This window comes from Rana temporaria, chromosome 8 (assembly GCF_905171775.1).
Source record: "Rana temporaria chromosome 8, aRanTem1.1, whole genome shotgun sequence".
In the NCBI taxonomy this organism is placed as follows: Eukaryota; Metazoa; Chordata; class Amphibia; order Anura; family Ranidae; genus Rana; species Rana temporaria.
In genome coordinates this window covers 34534303-34559989 of record NC_053496.1, presented here as the reverse complement: position 1 = coordinate 34559989, position 25687 = coordinate 34534303, and the positions used below count along the sequence as shown (strand labels likewise).

General features: G+C 44.6%; 1 protein-coding gene across 20 annotated transcripts in view; it reads right to left on the bottom strand.

The window, feature by feature from the left end:
* The window catches only part of ABLIM1 (actin binding LIM protein 1), a 297962-nt gene extending 274095 nt beyond the window's left edge, over positions 1 to 23867 (bottom strand). For 6 of the 20 annotated variants that reach the window (XM_040361538.1, XM_040361543.1, XM_040361546.1 and 3 more), the window contains exon 1: positions 23642 to 23863. In XM_040361538.1, coding sequence (XP_040217472.1) covers positions 23642 to 23660 — 19 coding nt within the window. In that variant the 5' untranslated portion in view covers positions 23661 to 23863. Of the gene's footprint in view, positions 1 to 23641 lie in introns of all 20 variants that reach the window. The other 14 variants (XM_040361547.1, XM_040361548.1, XM_040361551.1 and 11 more) reach the window with 12 other exon arrangements.
* Between the last annotated feature and the right edge of the window lie 1820 nt (positions 23868 to 25687).

Here is a 25687-nt window from a genome sequence, read left to right as displayed (position 1 = left end):
GCAACCAAAGCTAAAAGATCATTGCCAAATCAGAACATTGGGCCAGATTCACAGCCGAGATACGACGGAGTATCTCAGATACTCCGTCGTATCTCTCAGAGTATCTATGCGACTGATTCATAGAATCAGTTACGCATAGATATCCCTTAGATCCGACAGGTGTAATTGTTTTACATTGTCGGATCTTAGGATGCAATACCGCGGCCGCTGCTGGGGGGAGTTTGCGTCGTAAACCAGCGTCGGGTATGCAAATTAGTAGTTACGGCGATCCACGACGTTTTTTTGCGTTCGCTACGTCGCTGCTAGTCTAGTTTCCCGTCGCAAAGTTAGTCGTCGTTTTAGGTGCCCTAACTTTAGACAGCACACGTATGTGCTGTTTAAAGTATGGCCGTCGTTCCCGCGTCGAAATTTAAAAATGTTTTCTTCTTGCGTAAAACGTCCGGGAATACGAAAGTACGCTACGCACGTCACACGTCGTCGCCGTTCGAAAAAATGACGTCACTTCGCGCAAAGCACGGCGGGAAATTCAAAATAGAGCATGCGCAGTAGGTCCGGCGCGGGAGCGCGCCTAATTTAAATGGCACACGCCCCTTTGAATTACGCGGGCTTACGCCGGAGGCCGCCAGCGTAAGTTTTCACGCAAGTGCTTGGTGGATCAGGCACTTGCGATGAAAACCTGCGGCGGTGTAACGTATCTACGATACGTTACGCCGCCGCAATTCTTCATGAATCTGGCCCATTATTCCTTGCCTTAGATTACACACTGTAATCTAAAGGCAATTGGATCCACTAGATTTTAGTTAGGGATATCAGAGTAAAGGGGGCTGAATACAAATGCACCCCACACTTTTCACATATTTATTTGTAAACCATTTTGAAAAAAATGTATCCTTTTTATTCACAATTATGTGCCACTTTGTGTTGGTCTATCACATAAAATCCCAATAAAATACATTTATGTTTTTGGTTGTAACATGACAAAATGTGGAAAATTTCAAAGGGTATGAATACTTTTTCAAGGCATTGTATGTGATGGATCTTTTTCATGTTTTCCTTTTATAACAAAAAAAAAATTGGGATAACATTAATTGAAATAGGTGTGAGGAACGATGACACTGATGCCTCATTGAGATGGCTGGTTCCTACAGGAGTATAAAATGGCTTCACACATCTCTAGGCAGCACGCTGAGACGCTGATGTTCTATTTTCTGATTTTTTTTCTTTTTAGGCAATTAACTTCATACATTTTAGAATGTGATACTTCCATGCGGCCCTGGCGTTCACACTCGTCTCGCAGCAACATTACGATACGAACACACCGCCTCCCACATCGCAGCTGTCCCAGCAACACGTGCCGCATAGCGAAATACACGCCGATCACTACCACAGCTAGACGTCCCATGGAATTCCAGATATGGCGGAGGGACGGATGAGAATTCCAGAGAGGAAGAGTTCTCAGGAAGCTGAGACTTCTAGGGTTATTCTCACAATACCCCATAACGGTCCAAAAACTCCCCCAAAGAGTCGGCGGCGATATAAACTATGTTTGTTATTTTTATTTCCTTAGTAGATGTAAAGCCAATCACTAAACTCCCATAGAAGCTTCAACATGCAAGGATAGGTTCACACTATTGTGTGTTGAACAGACATAGCAGTCTATTCGTTTGAATGGGCTGCTGTACCTGCAGGAAATGCCGGGAAAAAGTCCCTGCACCTTTTCTAAAATGCAACTGCATGCAAACCGCATGGTGCTTAGGCGTTTCGTGCACCCGAAAATGCACTACATTTTTCAATGTGTGGGGATGCCATTAAGAATGGCACCCTTGCACGACTGCTGATCAACAGCGCCTTTTCGCCGCAAGTGCAGTAACGCATGCAATTTACATGCTGTCCCTCACCCGCATAAGTGTGAATCTAGCCTTAATGTCATTTTAACCACTGGCTCAGCTGGGCAAAACAACCTTATGTTACGTCACTTTGCCTTGTGGCCACTAGGGGCGCTCGCACACCGCCGGAGGCACATGCGTGCGCCCGCTGCTTGCCCCCGTAGACAATCGCTCGTGAAACAGCGAGAACCGGGATCTGTGTGTTCTCTTAGGGGAGAAATTATTGATCGTCTGTTCATACAAAGTATGAACAGCGGTCGGTCATTTCCCCAAGTCAGTCCCATCCCCCTTCAGTTAGAACATGCAGAGGGAACACATCACTTGATCGCCCCCCTGGTGTTAACCCTTTCCCTGCCGGTGACATTTTTACAGTAATCAGTGCATTTTTATAGCACTGATCGCTGTATAAATGCCAATGGTCCCAAAAATGTGTCAAAAGTGTCCGCCATCATGTTGCAGTCCCAATAAAAATCGCAGATCACCGCCATTACTAGTAAAAAAAAAAAAAATGGCATAATTCTATCCCTTATTTTGTAGATGCTATGGCCCAGATTCTGAAAGGGCTTACGACGGCGCAACGCCATGTGCGCCGTCGTAAGTCCTAATCTGGGTCGTCGTATCTATGCAACTGATTCTTAGAATCAGTTACGCATAGATAACCATTAGATCCGACAGGCGTAAGGCTCTTACGCTGTCGGATCTTAAATGCAATTTTTTTTTTCGCCGCTAGGTGTCGCCTCCGTCGTTTTCCCAATCGATTATGCAAATTAGCAAAATACGCAAATTCATGAACGTACGCGCGGTCGACGCAGTGAAGATACGACATTTACGTTAGATTTGCGACGCGTAAAGTTGCCACCTGCTATATGAGGGGCAACCAATGTTAAGTATGGCCGTCGTTCCCGCGTCGAAATTAAAAAATTTACGTTGTTTGCGTAAGTCGTTCGTGAATGGGGCTGGACGCCATTTACGTTCACGTCGAAACCAATGACTTCTTTGCGACGTCATTTCGCGCAATGCACGTCGGGAAATTTTAGGGACGGCGCATGTGCAGTACGTTCGGCGCGGGAACGCACCTAATTTAAATGATCCACGCCCCCTACCCAGATCATTTGAATTAGGCAGGCTTGCGCCGGGGGATTTACGCCGCCGCAACTTTACAGGCAAGTGCTTTGTGAATCAAGCACTTGCCCATAAAACTTTCATGTTAAAAGGTAGCAACGCTCAGTCCCTCCCTCCCAGATGTGCTCTTGTGTTGTCACCCTACTGGAAAACGGAAAAGTCCTGGAAGTTGCACATCTCTGCAAAACCCTGTAAGAAGGTGTATGACAGCCTCACCCAGAGTTCCAACCAGGCCTTGCCAGGTTGGAACCCAGGGTGCATGGCCTGGTTGAAGCCCAGGCTGAGGCTGCCATACACAAAGAAAAGGTAAAAGCTATTGGGCTGACTGTATCCCAACCGTTATTAAACAGGGGGAACATAAGAAGGCCAAGAGAGCAGGGGCGTCTTAATAGCATCATGGGCCCCTGGGCAAATAAATGCTCTGGGGCCCCTACAACGATGACAGTGCAGGTAAACAGACATCAAGTAGGTAGGAGGCAGACTGCCTCCCCTGTGTATCTATCACTCTCAGTGCCATCATGGGGCCCCCAATTTCGGGGCAGCATGGGCTCAAGGACCAGCTGCTTTGGGGAAAGTGTAGGGACCCCCATGCAGCTGGGGCCCCTGGGCAGTGCCCAGGTGTGCCCTCTCATTAAGACAGCCCTGCAAGAGAGTGGTAGGGAACACCACGTAAAATGGATGCAGCGCCTCTCAAATTAGGTCTTGAGATCTTAATGCGCATTTAAAAAAAAAAAACACAAGAGGGCGCCTCCAAATCACTACACCTAGATGGAGGCGCTTTCTTGTGTTTGTTTTTTGAGGCTGTCATACACCTTCTTACGGGGTTTTGCAGAGATGATTTCCAATACCTTTCCCTTTTCCATTAGATGTCTAGAGCTAGGACGAGCTCTGTCTATGTCTGCTCCAAGCAGCTGCTACATAAGAAGGCCTGGTGGAGCCTTGAGAGGTACCTGTAAATTTAGTTTTGGTCACTGTGTTGTCACCCTATCACATACACCCCTAGTGGAGAAAACACACAACCAAGCTGACACACATTGCACAGAGATGGTCTACCGTTGTCACTATCAGGAAGATGGTCAACAGCAATGGTGTGCTGCCGATACTGGACTGAGTGTATGTGCAGAGTAAGTGTCATGACCTTGCAGCAATACCTTCATGACCTGTCTGTCTCTTACCTTGTCTGTGTATCAGCCTTAGGGCTTGCCTTCTCTCACCTGCATGGTTAAGTAATCTCCCCTCAGTGTGGCTCCACCCTAGCCGCAACAGGAACCACTATTTAACACTGTGTCCTCCAAGCCTGCCTTGCTGTGCAATATTGTGTGTTTGGTTTCCTGCTTGCCGTGTGCTCTACGTTAGTCTCTGTTACCGATCTTGGCATGTTCCCGACCATCCCTGTTTTTTATGACCCTGACCTTTGGCGCATTCTTGACTATTCCTGCCTGCTTGTGACCCTTGACCTTTGACTTGTTCACAATTTATCCTTGTCTGCTTGTTGCCCTGACCTTTTGCTTATCCTCCTATAGCCTACCGTGAGCTGGGAGACCCCAGGGGCCGTGACCTGGAGTCAGCTGCAGCGAAGTCCATCCTCACCACTAGAGGCTCTGGTGAACACCAGCTGGCTCTTAGACTCTGCGCCCTGGGGAATCTCACGTTCTAGCTCCCTGTGGGATCTCTGTTGACGCCCCAGTGCACCTGCCTTCCTGCACCACCCAGGGTTCCAGACGCAGCAGTCAGCCGTAGGGTCCACTATCTTAGCGGTGCACTCCTGACCCAACGGTGTGCATCTGTCACCTGCCCTCAGGTGACCTGACAGTAAGTGGCTAAAAGAGGTTGGAGGAGAACAGCACTGAGATAGAAAAACAGGATTTTATGGGGGTAAAAAAAACATGGAAAAATTGCCATACTCAGGGCATAAAGCAAACTAAATGTTATCAGGTTCAGGTTGTCAGGAAAGCATCAGGTTGTCAGGAAACCATTTTATATTACATAGGATAACATATTCATTATATACATCTTATAATTTCAATAACTGTCAGATGGTACATATCACACTACACAGGAAATCTATGAGTAAGCATGCTTTCAGTTGAGATTTGTAGCCAATGGTTGGTAAATGTGCACAATGTGCTCCTAATGAAAGCAATGCAGCTCAAAAAGCAGAGCGTGAGGGGCCGACAATGTGATGCAAAGCCAATGCTAATGGAAAGTGTGATTAAGCATCAATTACTGTGTTGGGGGCTCGTCCGGGACAGTTTGCAAAAGCATCTACGATCACGAAGAGCCATAACTCCTCATATACATGGAACTGGACTAGGAAACACCTACTGCATACAGTTGGACTCTTTAACCTCGAACCACAAAGGTAATACCTAAATGTGGAGGCAAACAGGGTGGGCTTTAATGCCCACGTGCGCGGCCATGGCTGAATGAAGTTTGTGTGCTGAAAGCGCACTTGCTGCACGTTCCCACTATAGTGACCAAGCTGTCATCAACAGCTTCCAGTACTAGTAATGATTGGAAACTGGCGGGACTAGATCCTGATCAAGTGACCACTGTCACAGCCAATCATCAGGCAGTCCTTGGGGACAAAAATAACTGTGTTATTCAAAGGATCCTGACTGGTTGATCCATAATTCTACAACACTCTTCTGAAAACACAATGGATACTTCAAGAGCCTGCTAATGCCTAATGATATCAACTGGATATCTTTGGCAGTTCATAGAGATCATGAATCTCTCTTCCAGTATGTCTCTCTCCCCTTCCTTTCCTCACCTTCTTTACAATTATTTCCGAATCAATTGAGGAATTGTTATGGGTTGGATGGGGTAAGCAGGAATAAGTCAGAGGGCATCAGATCTCTCTCTTTCTCCCTCTTTCTTTCCATCTTTTTTACTGATCTCTATCTTTCCTACCCCATTTCTCTTCATTCCCTCATTCCTGTAGTGAGGCAGAAGAGGTGCCTGCCTTGTTGTAGGGGGTGCAGCTGGGGTGTGAGTCTTTCCTTCCTCTGTATCACCCAACCATCTCCTTCCCCGTGCAGAAATGACCTGTTAAACTGACCGCTCAGTCCTGTAGATTGTACTGGAAGAAGGCTCAGTCCTGTAGATTGCACTGGAAAATCACTCAGTCCTGCAGATTGCACTGGAAGAAGGCTCAGTCCTGTAGATTGCGCTGGAAGATCGCTCAGTCCTGTAGATTGTACTGGAAGAAGGGTCAGTCCTGTAGATTGCACTGGAAGATCGCTCAGTCCTGTAGATTGCACTGGAAGAAGGCTCAGTCCTGTAGATTGCACTGGAAGAAGGCTCAGTCCTGTAGATTGCACTGGAAGATCGCTCAGTCCTGTAGATTGCACTGGAAGAAGGCTCAGTCCTGCAGATTGCACTGGAAGATCGTTCAGTCCTGTAGATTGCACTGGAAGATCGTTCAGTCCTGTAGATTGCATTGGAAGATTGCTTAGTCCTGTAGATTGCACTGGAAGATCGTGGCTCTCCCTGTGTAATCAGCAGCACTCTGCTACACTGTGAGTTTTACAGTGACCCTCATTCATTTATAAGTGAAAGTAGCTACTGTCATTCATAAATTACTCTTCTTTGTAGGTTATAAAAAAAAAAAAATGTACAAGTCTTATTAATCCCTGGTGAATTCTAATTATTTATTAACTCATCCATTCTCTTAAGGGAGAAGTCCAGTCTGAGCTCATTTGGCTGGGCTTCTCCTAAGGGTCACAGGAGTGCAATTCGTTTTGTACTCCTGTGACCTGTTTTCAGCTGAGAGAGGTCTGAAGTCCGCTCTCTGCTGACGTCACTGGATCCAGTCCAGGCACCGCGTCATCACAACAATGAAGTCTGGATCCACCGGGTGCCTTGACTGATGCATGTCTCAGCGAGCCGATGAGAGCCTGAGACAGCCGCTTCCTGCCCCTCCACAGCTTAGCTCTCCAGTGAGCAGAGCAGGAGAGATGCTGATTGACAGGCAGCAGCTCTCCACTCTGGGATCTGTGAAAATGGCCAATGAGGAGGAAGAGCCCCGGGCAGCCGAGGCTGTTAACATCGCTGGATCAGAGGAAGCTCAGTTAAGGATTGGGGGACTGGAGGGGGGGCGGCGCTGCACAGAAGCATTTTTACCTTCATACATAGAACGCATGAAGATAAAAAAAAACGTTGGCCTTGAGAACTACTTCAAAGAATTTGTAAACTTAAAGTGGTTGTAAACCCACTTTTTGACTTTTACCTACAGGTAAGCCTATAATAAGGCTTACTTGTAGGTATGAAGAATATCTCCTAAACCTGTACGGTTTAGGAGATATTCCCCTCGCAATGCGCAGCGGCGCATGCGCAGGAGGGAATCCACGGCGAAAGGTCCGGCAGCCGCCGACCCTTGCCGATTTTAAATCTCCCACATGCACGCGCCGGAGTGATGTCATCGCCGCTCCAGCCAATCACAGCGCTGGAGCGGCGATACCCAGAAGACACGCCGGAGCAAGATGACATCTCGCTTGACGTGGACCAGGTAAGTGTTATTCACCTCGTTCCGAGGCAAGTATTTCATAATCAGCTAGTATGCGGTGCATACTAGCTGATTATGCCTTTTGCCTTGCAGGTTTGAAGAAAAAAATTGTTTATGCGGTTTACAACCGCTTTAACATTTCATATTCCTGATATGTCCCTGCTGTACCATGTATCCCTATGAGAAAGTCTCCTGTTTTCTTTGTATTGCTTCCTTTGTGCGAAATCCTGGTGTTCCTGCCAGTCCCTCTGCTTTCCTACTAAAAACTGACTACACTAAGCATGAGGGCACAGGGTGGTAAGTTTTCTGGTTGTGCTGGGAACTCAGCCTACTCTCCAATGATCAAACTTGTGTGGACAGACCCCACCCTGTACAGCCAATCACTGGAAAGACCAGTGTACTGCTGTTTCTCCTACCCTAGTCCTTTTGAGCTCCTTATGCAGCTGAGAACAGAGCGATTTTGATCATTTAGAAAAAAAAAGGGGGGGGGGTCAATTATAATTTTTTATATATATATATCTATAGACAAGTGTTTTGCCTTTCTTTTCTATTTTAAACGGATTGGCTTGTTTTATAAGGTGAGGGTTCATATACTTTGAAGAGGGGCAGTGCACTTTGGCATTCTAGTCTGGGGTGCCGGAGCACCTTGCATAGCATTGCTTGTACTTTACAAAGCCACCTATTGGTTCCTATATAAAGCACTAATCACTATATTGCAAAGTGCAGATTGTAATATGCTGGTACCAGTCACTATTATAGAACTACAAGCAGATAGTCTAGGTTTAGGAGGTGGCTCATTCCTCTACAATGTGGCGGCATCTTACCCGGAGGAAATCCCGACTCTATCCTGAATGCTGTGCGGAGAGAGATGGACACATTACACTCTATGACACCTTCTATAGAGAAGTGCGCTCACCTGTGTACACGTCACACAATCCACAATCATTCCTCATTAAAAAATACCAGACTTTAAAATAAATAAATCATGGCAAAATGATGGCGCCCTCGTTGCTTACCTATTTCTGAAAATGCTTGCTGCCTGGCTATCACGTTGATATTCCGGTTTCAATATCCTGAAGTTTGCTAGCCCAGTATAAGTATGCAGCATGTCCAAACCCCTGATCTACAAGCTTGGTCAGTGACCTTAAGTGTTACGAACCCCAGGACCGTGCATTCACTATATCTGATCTCCCACAGTACACAGAACATGGAAATGCAATTAATTTAGTACATGTAAACCACTAAATACCTTTTCTCTCCAGCAGTATATAGCAGTCATGTGACTTCTATTAGAGTCTGGTTAAAGCTCGTAGGAGGAGTTTTCATTCTCCTCTGACTGCCTTGTGAGGCTGCAGGACCCCTGACCCACTGTCTGGACAGTGCTGATTGGCCCTGTGCTGATCACATGAAAAAAAAACACTCTGGGCCATATTCTCAGTAGAGTTACGATGGATCATCTCAGGAAACTCCGTCGTATCTCTCTTTTTTGACCCGCGTATCTATGCAAGTGATTCCTAGAATCATTTTCGCATAGATACGCTGAAGATCCGACATGTGTAAGTCACTTACACTGTCGGATCTTAAATGTAATTACTCCGCCAGCCGCTAGGTGGCGTTTACGTTCAGGTCTCATTTGTTTATGCAAATGAGCCTGATACGCCGATTCCCGAACGAAATCGCTTAGCGTAACCGTGGCTTACATCGCTTGCGTAAGCGTAAGGTTACCCCTGCTCAATGAAGGGTAACCTTACGCCAGTCCCACATATGCCATGTTAAGTATGGCGTCGGGTGCGCGTCGTCTTTTCCCGTCGGGTACGTCGTTTTCCTAAGTCGTTCTTGAATACGACTTTACGTCAATGACGCACACGTCGGTGTCATTGACGTTTTCCGCCGAGAACTGGAGCATGCGCACTGGGCTATTTTTAGCCCGGCGCATGCGCAGTTCGGGGGCGCGCTTAATTTAAATATAAGCCGTCCCCTTTGAAATACGCGGGGATACGCCGGGCCTTTTACACTACGCCTCCGCAAACTACGGAGCAAGTGCTTGAGGAATACGGCACTTGCTCCAGTAAGTTGCGGCGGCTTAGTGTAAATAGCTTACGCGAGGCCGCCGCAGATTATTGGAGAATCTGGCCCTCTAGCAATACACACCAAAATGAGCATAGTGCCTCCAAGGCTCTGTTCTATCAGGAGACGGATTAGGGGCTGTGGAAGAAGGGGAGGAACAGAAAAGACAGGATCAAACAGCCTTTTTACACAATGCAGAGGATTAACCCCTTAGATTCCACATTGAGTATAACATGCGTACTTTCCTGCATTTTACTCTTGTGGGTTTAGTACCACTTTAAATGTACTGAAGCCACAGACAGCCAGGTAGTCAGCTTTTTCAGAAAGAAACTAGCAACGGCAGCCCGGCATTCGTCTTCTAGTGGGTTCACTTTACCTGCTTAAGGACCGCCCCGTCTACATATACTGCGGCAGGGCGGCCCTTAATAACAAATCACGTACCTGTATTTGATTCCTCTTCTTGGCTCTGGGGCGCACTCATTTGTGCCGCCGGAGCCCCGCTGTGATTGAGCACAAGGGGAGCCAATCAGTAGGTTCGGCGTCCGTGATAGCCGCCGGGACCCACCGTTCAGAGAGGCAGAATGTAAACAAGGCAGCCTTGTCAAGCTGACCAAGATTTCCCATTGACGTCGAAGTTAAAAAACAGGAGTAGTGCCATGCCAAGCTGACCAAGATTTTACATAGACACCAATGTGTCACGAGTACGTAAAGTGAGTGTATGTAAAGCGGGGTATGCCGGTACCCACTCCATAAATTGTAGAAGAGGAGAACTTGCCTTTTTAGGGGAAGTTCTGCTTTAATGTTAGAGTTGATACCACTTTAAGCCCCTGTTCACCCCGGTGCAACTTATCATGCGATTTGACAGTTCCAAATCGCAAGACAAGTCGCACTCTATTGTCGGCAATGGAACTATTCAAATCGGTGCAACTCTAACTTTGCGGTGCCGCACCGTCTTGCAAAAAAGATTCCTGCCCTATTTTTTGTATAACATACCACTGGAGGAGAGCTGCTGCCGCTGCCGCCGTCTAGTTGTTCGGCGCTTAGGGAACATAACAGCTTTCATTTGAATAGCTGTGTGTTCCTCGCTGCGCGTCGTCATAGCCCCTCCCCCTTGTCCGGGCACTTTGAAAGACAGATCACCCGTCCCAGGATTGGATGGGTGATCTGTCTATCAAAGTGCCTGGGCAAGGGGGAGGGGCTATATATGACGACGCGTGGCGCGGAACACACAGCTATTCAAATGAAAGCTGTTATGTTCCCTGAGCGCCGAACAACTAGACAGCGGGGGGGGGGATGAGACCTACACAAGGCTGCATTTGGGGGAGAGACACAGACAAAGCTGCATTTGGGAGACACAAAGCTGAATTTGGGAGACACAAAGCTGAATTTGGGAGACACAAAGCTGAATTTGGGAGACACAAAGCTGCATTTGGGGGGGAGACATGGCTGCATTTAAAAAAAAGTATCGGTAATCGGTATCGGCGAGTACATGAAAAAAAATATTAGTACTTGGTACTTGTACTCGGTCCTAAAAAAGTGGTATCGGGACAACCCTAGTTAAAAGCGCGCATTCCAACGTGCGTGCACATTAGTGACATCACACTAAACAGGTCATTTATCAAATGTCAGGAAATAAATGTATATTATAACAGTGACTAATAAGAGGTGTGGGAAGTCAGAGGGAATTATAATTCATATCTATATGTAGGACATTATATGTATTATAGTAATTATAACATTGTGAAATGCATATTCTACAATCTACACATTACTACATAGAAAAAAAAAATCTCTGTTTTTAGTTTTCATATAAAAGAGGGTTTGCCATTCTTTTTGAGACCATAAACATATTACAGCACCATTACGGCACAATGTACATATAAGGTAACCTTGTATGTGCTGATTTTTATCCGACACGTTTCATGGAACAAAGTCCACCTTTTCAAGGAAACCTACGCAAATAAAATACTAAGAATAACCTTATAGAAAAACGTCTCACTAGATGCAATGGGGTTGATTTACTAAAGGGAAATAGACTGTGGACTTTTGAAAGTGCAGTGCTCTCTGTAAGAGAAGTTGCTCCAGAGCTTTGTAAATGAGGGGAAGCTCTGCTGATATACATCATCCAATCATGTGCAAGCAAAAATGCAACATTTGTAGCTGCAGACTTTAATTTTTTTTTTTTCGCCGGCGACAATCTGCTTTAAATTGGTTGTAAAGGTTTAAATATTTTTCCTTTAAAATAACAAAACATATCATACTTACCTCCACTGTGCAGCTCGTTTTGCACGGGGTGTCCCTAAACGGCGTTTTCTGGGGTCCCACAGCGGCTGTCGGATGGGAGGGCCCACAGAGTAGAGTGGGCTGTGTCTGTGTCCGCTCTATAGAGCAGACAGGGATTCTGTCTTCCGTCCGCTCCACTTATTGTGGCCCGCGACCAGTTACCAAGTCGCTTATGTGGCCCTCGCTCTTCAAAAGGTTGGCCACCCCTGGCCTAGATTAAGGCTTACATGTAGGTGCTTCAAATATCTCCTAAACCTCCACGGTTTAGGAGATATTTACTATAATCATGGGCGCCGCTGTCTATGGCGCATGCGCCGTAGACAAGCGGTGCAGGCACACTGTAGTGTGCCGTTCCTCATAGAGCCTGTGTCGTCATTGCCGCTCCAGCGAGCATGGGAGTGACATCATCGCTGCGCCGTCCAATCAGAGCGCCGGACCCGGGATACACGGAAGTAACCCCCGGGCAAGATGTCGGCTGCCCGGGCGTTGGAAGAGGACGGCTGCGGGGGAGTCGATCGGAGGTGAGTATTACATAATAAGCTAGTATGCCTTTGTCTTGCAGGTGGTGTTTTTTTTCTTTCCTGGGTTTACTTCCTCTTTAAATCAGCATGGCCGCACGGGGCTCCACCCACACAGCCGTGTCATTCATTCACGCAGCTCTGTGTGTAAATGAAAAACAAGCCCGACAACCTTTGCGGCTGTCCGCTTGTACTGCTCAATAGAAAAACAAAAGAGAGAAGCGCCTCTGAGTATACTGGTTTAATTATAAAACATAGAAATATATCCAGCACTTACATCATAGTAGTATGGTGCAGTCGTGGGAGCTGGTATGCATGTGTAGCAGACAGTCCGCAAAGCGTGAGAGCTGGGCAGCCGGAGGGAGCCGGGGAGAGAGACGGCTATGTCCTCAATAAACGGCTATGTCCTCAATAAACCACCACGGCGCTGTCCTGTCAGTGTATTTGGGTGCCAGTAGGGGATGTATGAGCACACAGATACACTGACAGGTCTGCAGGAGCCCTGCATGGCACCAGCAATCTACTAATCGTGGGTGCAATGCTTTAAAGGCTCCAAAAAAAATGTAATAAACACATTTTTTTACCTGCAAAATAATGTGCATTTTTTTTTTTTAAAGTGAACTCATTCTTTAATACAGACCTCCATTTTATTGGATCATAGTACTATAAAATGTTTTAGGACATGTGTCCTTAATCTGCATTTTAACCTTGAAACCTATGACACGGATAATAAGGGGTAATATGGAAGATTCTACATACGGCCAAAAGCAGCGATAGTCTATTCATGGCGCAGCAGAAAATCGTTGATCGCCGTCAGCTTACATGTTGCAGGAAAGAAAAAGTTTCCAGCATTATCGGCAATGTTTATCACAAGTCAAAGAGCAAAGGTGTATTCCGTCGGTGACACGGGAGATACGCCGAGCGCGCCCACTTCTCACACAGCGCCAGTAATGGAGCTGCAATGTTATCTCCTATCATGTAATGCATCATGCATCAATCATCTGCCATACCGCCCTATAAACCAGAGAGATACCAGGCCCAGCCCAGCATTCAGCCTGCCAGGTAAACGTCAGAGCCCAAGTGTCTTCCAAATTCCAGTTCATACAATCAGCTGTACTGTATGAAACCTGCTGTAGAACTACAAATCCCAACAATATATTGCCAAAAGTATTGGGACGCTTGCCTTTACACGCACATGAACTTTATATATTTTAACAGTTACATATATTGCACCTCCTCCTGATAAAGTATAATTGTTCCACGAAATGCGTTGAGCCCTATAGGTTGCAATTACTACAATCATGTGTATATATGCTTTATATGATATATGGAACCTTTGTCAATCATGAATTTTATTGTATTGTTCCAACATGTACCTACATTGTCAGCTCTCAATCCAATGTACACTTGTCACAGTGTGTTTGCTCTGATAGAATCATTGGGGCAATGTTTTTATTATTTGTATGAATTACAGGCAAACCCCAATTTTAAGTACACAATGGGACCAGAGCATGTATGTAAAAACGAAAATGTACTTAAAGTGAAGCAATACCCTTGTTTACTTCTCAATGCATGTACTGCATTGCAATAGCCATTTACAGGCATAACTGATTACCCAGGCAAGCTGACCCCAAAATTGAATATGCTGTAGTCCTGGGTCTCCTCTCGGTGCCCCCCAAGTTTGGTGTCCCTGTCACTTATGGTTCGGGAGCAGTTCCATGTCAAGCTGACCAAGTGTTCCCATAGACGCCAATGTTACAAACTGGGAGCAGTGCCATGTCAAGCTGATCAAGATTTCCCCTAGACGCCAAGGTTAAAAACCGGGAGTAGCACCATGTCAAGCTGATCAAGATTCCCCCTAGATGCCAAGGTTAAAAACTGGGAGCAGCACCATGTCAAGCCAATCAAGATTTCCCATAGACACCAAGGTTAAAACCGGGAGTAGTGCCATGTCAAGCCGATCAAGATTTCCCATAAACGCCAAGGTTAAAACCGGGAGCAGTGCCATGTCAAGCTGATCAAGATTTACCATAGACGCCAAGGTTAAAAACGGAAGCAGTGCCATGTCAAGCTGACCAAGATTTCCCATAGACGCCAAGGTTAAAACCAGGAGTAGTATGATTGTATGCTCGCTGTGGTCCGTATATGCCATATGTATCTCTTCTCTGTTTTGTTTGTTAATTTCAATAAATACAGATTATACAAAAAAAAAATTAACGGGAGTAGTGCCATGTCAAGCTGACCAAGATTTCCCATAGACGCCAAGGTTAAAACCAGGAGCAGTGCCATGTCAAGCTGACCAATATTTCCCATAGACGCCAAGGGTAAAACTGGGAGTAGTGCCATGTCAAGCCGATCAAGATTTCCCATAGACGCCAAGGTTAAAACCAGGAGTAGTGTCATGTCAAGCCGATCAAGATTTCCCATAGATGCCAAGGTTAAAACCAGGAGCAGTGCCATGTCAAGCCAATCAAGATTTCCCATAGACGCCAAGGTTAAAACCGGGAGCAGTGCCATGTCAAGCTGATCAAGATTTCCCATAGATGCCAAGGTTAACACCGGGAGTAGTGCCATGTCAAGCTGATCAAGATTTCCCATAGACGCCAAGGTTAAAACCAGAAGCAGTGCCGTGTCAAGCAGACCAAGATTTCCCATAGACGCCAAGATTAAAACTGGGAGTAGTGCCATGTCAAGCCAATCAAGATTTCCCATAGACGCCAAGGTTAAAACCGGGAGTAGTGCCATGTCAAGCCGATCAAGATTTCCCATAGATGCCAAGGTTAAAACCAGGAGCAGTGCCATGTCAAGCTGATCAAGATTTCCTATAGATGACAAGGTTAAAACCGGGAGTAGTGCCATGTCAAGCCGATCAAGATTTCCCATAGACGCCAAGGTTAAAACCAGGAGTAGTATGATTGTATGCTCGCTGTGGTCCGTATATGCCATATGTATCTCTTCTCTGTTTTGTTTGTTCATTTCAATAAATACAGATTATACAAAAAAAAATAAACAGGAGTAATGCCATGTCAAGCTGACCAAGATTTCTCATAGACGCCAAGGTTAAAACCAGGAGCAGTGCCATGTCAAGCTGATCAAGATTTCCCATAGATGCCAAGGTTAAAACCAGGAGCAGTGCCATGTCAAGCTGACCAAGATTTCCCATAGACGCCAAGGTTAAAACTGGGAGTAGTGCCATGTCAAGCCAATCAAGATTTCCCATAGACGCCAAGGTTAAAACCGGGAGTAGTGCCATGTCAAGCCGATCAAGATTTCCCATAGACGCCAAGGTTAAAACCAGGAGCAGTGCCATGTCAAGCTGATCAAGATTTCCCATAGACGCCACGGTTAAAACCGGGAGCAGTGCCATGTCAAGCTGACCAAGATTTCCCATAGACGCCAATGTGTCCATACCCATGAGTGTACTGTATGTAAAGTGAGGGTACGTAAAGCGGGGTATGCATGTACTGTTTATATGTATTTTTCTACATTTTGTTGATAAGGCTGTTCAACAAAACCGCTTCTAATATCACTGTCTTCTATATGTGTATGGCTAATCCACACTATTTACCCATTGTTTTGCATGCACACCATTCAAAGTCCCAACCTCTCTTCTCTTATTGCATATATACAGGGATAGAGGCACTGAGCCCATTGTGTCATGCATCTCAATCAAAGTCTCCTCTCCTTTAAGATCTGCCCTAGGTAACACCTATATGTGATAAACGTGTATAAAAGGGGGAAACTAAAGCGCTGGCCAATACTCTCAACGTGAGGAATAAAATTGTAGAAACAATGGTGTGAGTAAATTAATAAATGCAGCTCAAATCTACAATGTACTAACGACAAAAAATATAAAATGAATATGGTTAAATGATGAGCGCAAAAATAAGTGAATGGTGAATAAACAAACAATAATATATATGGATAAGATCCCCAATGAAGGGGAATAAGCCAATAGGTGAATGAATTAAGTTCTAAATAAAGATACCATAATCACTCAAATCACTGTGACAGTGATGAACAAACAATAAATCAAAGTGTCCTGTGTTGTAAAAATGAAGGAAGAAAATAAATGTCCCAAAGTGATCAACCATAAACTTGTGCATCCAAATAAAAGTGTTTAAACACGATCCCACCGGCAGCTGGGCTCACGGAGCGCTTACCTTCCTGATGTGTAAAAACAGCGTGTGGATACTCAGATGGAGACTTAAAGGACTTCCCTCTGCTCGGACGAGCTAATACGATCCTCTGTGTTTTTGCCTGGAGAACGTCCACCCTCACTGTATGTGGTCCGGGCCTGTGTATCACGGCTCCATCTATGATCTGTCACCCCAGGATTCTGCCTCCACCGCTCTGCCCTTTGTATACAACACGTGTCAATTAGTCCAGGGTTTCCATTAAATACATTTTCACAGATGTCTCCTTTCTCAACATGTTTCACATATCCAGCTTCATCAGGAGAAAAGGGAGAAGGATATTAGCCCTATGAAGGTGTACTGGAGTCGCTCTTCAGATGACTATGTTGGTGACAGATGGACCGTTCCACGCCCGACCAGTTCAGTTTAAGGTATGCGGTTGTAACTTAGTACCCACGCCCCGACATGTTTCATCATACTGATTTAATCAGCATGATTAAATCAGTATGATGAAACATGTCGGGGCGTGGGTACTAAGTTACAACCGCATACCTTAAACTGAACTGGTCGGGCGTGGAACGGTCCATCTGTCACCAACATAGTCATCTGAAGAGCGACTCCAGTACACCTTCATAGGGCTAATATCCTTCTCCCTTTTCTCCTGATGAAGCTGGATATGTGAAACATGTTGAGAAAGGAGACATCTGTGAAAATGTATTTAATGGAAACCCTGGACTAATTGACACGTGTTGTATACAAAGGGCAGAGCGGTGGAGGCAGAATCCTGGGGTGACAGATCATAGATGGAGCCGTGATACACAGGCCCGGACCACATACAGTGAGGGTGGACGTTCTCCAGGCAAAAACACAGAGGATCGTATTAGCTCGTCCGAGCAGAGGGAAGTCCTTTAAGTCTCCATCTGAGTATCCACACGCTGTTTTTACACATCAGGAAGGTAAGCGCTCCGTGAGCCCAGCTGCCGGTGGGATCGTGTTTAAACACTTTTATTTGGATGCACAAGTTTATGGTTGATCACTTTGGGACATTTATTTTCTTCCTTCATTTTTACAACACAGGACACTTTGATTTATTGTTTGTTCATCACTGTCACAGTGATTTGAGTGATTATGGTATCTTTATTTAGAACTTAATTCATTCACCTATTGGCTTATTCCCCTTCATTGGGGATCTTATCCATATATATTATTGTTTGTTTATTCACCATTCACTTATTTTTGCGCTCATCATTTAACCATATTCACCTATATGTGATGCTAAGCCTCCATGATTGAAAGAACTGAAATCCAAAGAATGAAAGGCCAGGGACAGTCAGGCCGGGGAGGAAAGGGCTAGATGATGCTGGATGTCCACCAGCCAGGAAAAGAGACGGGCTCTATCTGATTTGCCGTAGGTTCTAATGTACATTCTGAGAAGCTGACCGTGCGCAGGAAGTGATTTCAGTACAGGAGAGGAGTTTGTATAACTGTGGAGTAAGACTTTAAGGTTGAAGGAAAGGCCAGAGTTCAGATTTAAAAAACTCTGTGGGGCAGATCCACAAAGATCTGCCCCGGCGCATCCTATCTGAGATACGCTACGCCGCCGTACCTTACCTGGCTTTGGTTCGAATCCATAAAGATTTTGCGCCGTAAGTTACGGCGGCGTAGTGTATCTCAAGCGGCGTAACGGTCGCGGAATTCAAGTTGGGCGGGTAGGGGGCGCGTTTCATTTAAATGAAGCGCGTCCCCGCGCCGAACGAACTGCGCATGCGCCGTCCCTAAATTTCCCGCCGTGCATTGCGCAAAATGACGTCGCAAGGACGTCATTGTTTAGACTTGGACGTAAATTACGTCCATCCCGCGATTCACGGACGACTTACGCAAACAAAAAAAACCGCGGAGAACGACGGCCATACTTAACATGGCAAGTCTAACTATACGCCGCAAAACAGCAGCTTTAACTATACGCCGGAAAAAGCCGACTAGAGACGACGTAAAAGAATGCGACGGCCGCTCGTACGTTCGTAATTTGCATACTCGACGCGGAAAACGACGAGAACTCCACCCAGCGGACGCCGAAGTATTGCATCTAAGATCCGAAGGCGTACGAAGCCATACGCCTGTCGGATCTAACCCAGATGCCGTCGTATCTTGGTTTGAGGATTCAAACTAAAGATACGAAGCGGGAAATTTGAAAGTACGCCGACGTATCAGTAGATACGCCGGCGTACTCTCTTTGTGGATCTGCCCCTTTATATTTTCCTAAAACCCTTTATTTTTAGAAGGTGTGGAGAAGAGATAGGACTGCTGACAAGATTTGTATTGTTATCTCTGTCCCTGTTGGGGCGCTTCCCCTGGTCTCCTGTCCTGGTGACTACACAGGAAGTAGCTGAAAATCTGCCCCATAGACTCACACCAACAGTAGGCACAGTCATCAACACCATCTGGCACAGTCATCAACACCATCTGATTCTATACAAATTAGAAGAGAATATATAAAAAAACAATGGATGAGAATGAAGAGGGACCCTCCCAAAATACAACGCGCAGAGTTGTGTTCCTGCATAGCTGTCATCGCTGCCATCGCCCGGCCTGTGATGTGTCACATTGGGGCCCCCGGAGTGAGATAGAGACATTCCTGACATACTGGACACACAATCCATCTCATGTATGTGCAGCATGTGTGACACATGGAGGTGACCACAGAGAGTGGGGCCCCGCCCCCACATGTGTCATCCCAGCTGGTGGTAACATGACCCCCCCCCCCCCCGAGTCGTCTGTCATATGCGGCGCCCCCATAAGGCAGGATTTTATTATTCTACATTCACATCAGGATTATTATCATTTATTATTATTATCAATGATGTCATCATTCATGGTATATGTTCACCATATCATGGTATATATATATATATATATATATATATATATACACACATATACACCTCGGTGTGCAATGTTTTTACCCCAAATATAATCTATAAAGCTTGTCGCATTTATGTGTCATCTATTTTTATATTGTTTAACCAATTTCTGACCAACGTATGTATTAAACCATCCAATCAGAAAGTGGTAACACCGGGATCCTGCTCCTCTTTTCTCACCCGGCGATCGGCTTTCTTGTAATGGTGCCAGCTGATCACTTATAGGCGCCGTTCAGACCTCGCATAGCAGGAACGAGCATTCCCACTCAAAATTCTTAACTGCTTGAAGACCAGTTCACGCCACATGCAGTCCAGTGCGTTTTTATCAAAAACGCATGGAAAGTAGGTTATATGGTTCTCAATGGCATAGTTCACACCAGTGCATTCCAGTTCCAGAAAAAACAGTAGAACATGCTGCATTTTTCCTGCACTGGAACGCTGTAAATGCATCAAAAATGCACTGGAACACACATGTCCGTATTAAGAACCAGTTCTCACCACGTGCAGTCCAGTGCGCTTTTCTCTGCATCAAAAATGCATGGAAAGTAGGTTATATGGTATTCAATGGCATAGTTCACACCAGTTCTCGCAGTTCCAGTGGCAGAAAAAAAAAGTAGACCATGCTAGAGCTGGGCGATTTTTTCCCCTTAAAAAAATCTGCGATATTTTTATTTTTTTTAATCAAAATTTTAAATCAAATCGATTTTTTTCCCAGCCCTAGAACATGCATTTCACCTGTACTGAAATTATGTAAAACGCATCAAAAAGGCACTTTGAAGCACCGAAACGCACCTAAGCGCAATAAAAACGCACTGGAACACACATGTCCTCATTTAAAGTTAAGAAAAAAGAGGAGGGAAAAATGCACTGGACTGCATCAAAAACATGTAAAAAAGGCGCATGCAGAAAAGCATCTGGAATGCATCCGGACTGCATTTCTATGGTGTGAACTGGCGCTTAAAATTAAAAAAGAGGGGGGGGGGGGAATGCACTGGACTGCACCAAAAACGCATTAAAAATGCACTGGAACGCATCGAAACACATAAAAAATGCACATGCAGAAAAGCATCTGGAACGCATCCGGACTGCGTTTCTATGGTGTGAACTGGCCCTAAGGCCCACCCACAGTATATACTCTGCGGACTGGTGACTCCGCTGCACTGGATCACGTACATATATACATGATCTGGCATTATCAGGTATAGGGTGCGCACATATTCCCCCAACCCCCCCCCCCCCCCCCGCTCTGTGCTGTCATTTGGTACAGCACAAGTCGATCAGCAGGTCCCAGCCAAAGATTTATGGCGGCGACCTGCTGATTGGCTTAGCGAATCACAGCACAGAGCCCTGTGTTTACTAACAACTAGGGATGCACTGGTGCCAATACCGAGTATTTTCAGGAGTTCTCATGAAAATGTTCCAATACCCAAAACTTTTTTATGCTTGAACCGGATGGACTTTTTTCAACCTGACTAACTATGTAAAACTGATACTTTGCGGTGCAATTTGTGCCCATACAATGTGTCATTAGTACAATAACAGTGTACAGTATTATCACTGATTACTGGTAAACTCAGTGTCAGTCAGTTGCCATTTAGTGTCAGATTGTCCACCACATTTTCACAGTCCCATTATAAGTCGCTGATCACCTCCATTACTAGTATAAAAAAAAAATCCCAGTATAGCCCCCATAGTTTGTAGACGCTACAACTTTTACACAAATCAATTAATATACACTTATTGGGATTTTTACCAAAGTCATGTAGCAGAATACATTTGGGCCTCAATTTATGAAGAAATTTTTTTATTGGATATTTCTTATAACAGAAAAAAAAAAAAAAAAAAATTTCAAAATTTTCCATCCTTTTGCATTTATATAATGAAAAAATAAAACCCCAGGGGTGATTAAATACCACCAAAAGAAAGCTCTATTTGTGTGAAAAAATGATATAAATTTAATTTGGGTACATCGTTGCACGACCGCGCAATTAGCAGTTAAAGTAACGCAGTGCCAAATAGCAAAACATGCTCTGGTCATGAAGAGGGCAAAACGTTCCGGTGCTCAAGTGGTTAAAGTATGAATTACATGTGTAAACGCATGTGGAGCATAGGGCAGTCCTTCACTTCAACGGGCTGTCCTATGCACGCTTGTCACCCAAAAGAAGCTCCTGCTCCTTTTTGGGGCGACAACCTTAGCGTGATTTGTGATTTTTACAGAGATTGGTGTTCAATTCTATTGTGTGACAATTGCAGCAGAATTGTACCGCGTTTGGGGTGCCATTAATGAATAACGGCACCTAAACGCACGTCACCAGCAATTCTGCAAGTGATTCCAAATCGCTAAGTGTGAATGCAGCCTTAGGCCCCGTTCAGGTTAGATGATTTGGAATAGATGCGATTCTGCCTGCGCCAAAACGCACAGTGCGTTTGTGTGTCCTAATATTTAATCTTAGTTCTCAATTGTCATGTGACAGATTCTCGGAAATCACTGCAAAACCCCAATGTTAGTATATCATTGTTCTGGGACCCTCAAGTGTCAGTGTGTCGTTGTTCTGAGAACCTCAAGTGTCAGTGTGTCGTTGTTCTGGGACCCTCAAGTGTCAGTGTGTCATTTTTCAGGACCCCTGAGTGTCAGTGTATCATTAGAGAAGGGAGTAACCGCTCAGGTGTAGTAGATGAACCTCCTCACTGGATCCAAAACCACGGGTGCTGGCAATGCAAATGATAATGCAGAAATACGAAAGAAGGTTTGGACAGCCGCACTCCAAAAAATGTTCCTTTTTTTGTAAAATCAAATCACAAAAATACATGCCACAGCAAAAAAAAAAGATGAAAGCTGACGCGTTTCACACTGTAACTCAGTGCTTAATCATATATATAATAAACTTGATATTAACAAGAATCACTCACACAACATTGCCAAATCTTTACATCCCTAACCAGTAGTTGTTTATCAATGGTTTGGGTCAGAGATAACAGTACAGGTCATATCACATAGAAAGTGCATTAAATCTCAGACAGTGAGAGTGGAGTGAGAGAAAAGAACAGGAAAGCACAGTCACTGTGCATCACTACTAAGCAGGGATCAGAGCCGCATATACCATACAATGAGCAATTACAGCTGTCCCATTCAGAACAAATCAACAACTTTACCAAAGATAGCGCCAGGTGAGCGCCAGTCAGGGGAGAGAGTGATAAGGGAACTTAGGGAAGTAAAAGTGTTTATGGGTATCCTAGGCAAAAATGAGCATTTAACCCTACTACAAGTATTGCCTATTTTGAAGTTCAGCTATACATTCAAATCCTATATAAGCATTAGCATGTTAATGTCCATTCAAAAGGAGTTTTCAATAGTATACCTGTGTATATATAGCATATGATAGATAGATAGATAGATAGATAGATAGATAGATAGATAGATAGATAGATAGATAGATAGATAGATAGATAGATAGATAGATAGAATAATAATAATAAAAATAATAGATAGATATAATATTAATAATGATAGATAGATAGATAGATAGATAGATAGATAGATAGATAGATAGATAGATAGATAGATAGATATAATAATAATAGATAGAAATAATAATAGATATATAGAAATAATAATAGATAGATAGAAATAATAATAGATAGATAGAAATAATAATAATAATAAAAATAATAGATAGATATAATAATAATAATAATATATAGATAGATAGAAACAATAATAATAATAAAAATAATAGATAGATATAATAATAATAATAATAATATATAGATAGATAGAAATAATAATAATAATAATAATAAAAATAATAGATAGATATAATAATAATAATAATAATAATAATAATAATAATAATATATAGATAGATAGAAATAATAATAATAATAATAATGATAGATAGATAGATAGATAGATAGATAGATAGATAGATAGATAGATAGATAGATAGATAGATCTATTTATGACAAAAATAAATTACGATAAACGGTTCACAGAGCAAACTATAGATCATCCAGTTGGGGTCTAGATCTACTTGATCGCCCGCTATATTTGCATTTCTCTTGCTCCACCGTGAATCCCAAAGGAATGCCACTTTTCGGGAACACACCCGTACCCCTGAAAACAATGTTAGAAGCCAAGGCCATGCGATCTTTTACTTTTTTAGCAGGAATGAGCCCTTACAGAACAGAAGAATTCAGTTACCTGCTTCGTCTTTCACCATGACCCTCGGCACTCGCTCAGCGTTCCTCCAATCCTCAATTACTCAGCCGGCTCGCTCCCCTTGGCGCGGATCACCGGATGGGTGGCGAGAAGGTGACAATGGGAGAGGGTGCGTTGGCGTGAATGGTTGTGAGACGAGGAGGTGTGGGTAAATCCTGTCTGCTGCCGGCAGGGACAGGCTGCCTTGTGTAGTGGACTCTGCTCTGTGTGAGAGGCGACTGCAGCTGCTGCTGAGAACACATGCAAGGATTTCCACCCCACCTAACGCTGTGCATTCCAACCCTCCGCTCCCATCAGCCCAACTGCTGACCGATCACTGAGGGGGGCAAACTCCATCCCTGCCAGGAGGACGGCTGCAGCCACCCTGCCAACGGATCGCTTCCATTTATAAACGTAATAATAAAAAAGTGAGCAGAGTACAGGAGCACAGGGACGTTCACTTCCATGGCCGGCTGTGAGTCTCATCTGCAGCTCCCCAGGTGCGGGAAAATGCAGTTTTTTTACACTAGCCATTTTTTCTACCTACAAATGTAAGTGTTTAGTGAGAGAAGAGCACACTGGAGAGGGCAAATGAAATTCCCTTTATTTCATTAAATATAATTGGGTGTGGGTTCCATTCACATTAGTCGCTTTTCCAGTGCGACTTTTGGTACAATTTTGATCCGACTTTACAACGTCTAGACCAAAGTCGCATCAAAAGCTGCACCAAAGTAATGCAGGCAACTTCTTCGAATTTGCTGCAACTTTAAGTCACACCGATCTGAACGGGTGCCACTGCAACCAATGGGCTGCAACTTGTAATGTGACTTTTCATGTCAAAGTCGCATGACAAGTCGCACAAGTGTGAATGGGTCCCTAAGTGTCAATGCCACCCCTGTGCGTCTTCTAGCGCAGTGGTCTCCAAACTGCGGCCCCGGGGCCCTTTGCTTGCCTTTATACGGCCCTTGGAGCACTATCCCTCCCAATGATACGAGACACTATTCTGCCATCTGACACCGACAATGGAGCACTATTTCTCCCACTGACACCAACAATGGAGCACCATTTCACCACTAATTGGGCACTATTTCTCCCTATGATACCAGCAATGGGGCACTATTTCTCCCTATGATACCAGATGTTTACTCCCACCGATGCCAGGAAAATGTTCACTCCCGCTGGCCAAAGTCCGGCCCTCCAATAGTCTGAAGGACAATAAACCCCCCCCTTGTTTAGAATGTTTGGAGACCCCTGCTAGCGCATGTGTATTTTCAAGGAGCAAACTGCATGGTGCCACAGTGCCTCCCGATTTTGTAAAAGGGTCAGACTCCATTCACACTTTATATATCAGAAAGTAAAAACTATTTTTCAAAAGTGTCGTTATTTTTTTTTTTTATAATGCAAAAAATAAAAACTGCAGAGGTGATCAAATACCACCAAAGAAAGCTCTATTTGTGGGGAGAAAATTCCATTTTTTTTTGGGCACAACGTCGCACGCCCGCGCAGTTGTCAGTTAAAGTAACGCAGTGCCAAATCACAAAAAATGACCTGGTCATGAAGGGGAGTAAAACTGTCCTGGGGTCAAGTGGTTAAAGAAAGTTGTAAATGTCAAATATTAAAACGATTTTTGAAATGAGATTGGTCGCCGGTGCGACTCGACAGTTCCAAATCCCATGACAAGTCGCACCCCATTGCCGGCAATGGACCCATTCGTATTGCCGCAACTCTTGTCGCAGTGATTATAAAAAAGGTTCCGGCACTACTTTTTACCAAATTCTTAGCGACTTGCATAGACTTCTGTTAAATAAAGTTGCAAGCCGCAATGAAATCCGCAGTGCAAATAGCACTGATGTGCGGCTTTGAAATCGCACTGAAGTAGTGTGATTTCAAAGTCGGTGTGACCCAGGCCTAACATGTTACGTCTCACTTGTGTCCTTTTCAGTCTTCTAGTCCCAGGAAGATATAAGAGGATGGGAACAGGTGCTGTAGACGTACATTACACTTCCTGTATTACCTTCACAGGGAAAACAGGATTACACTGAGTGCTTG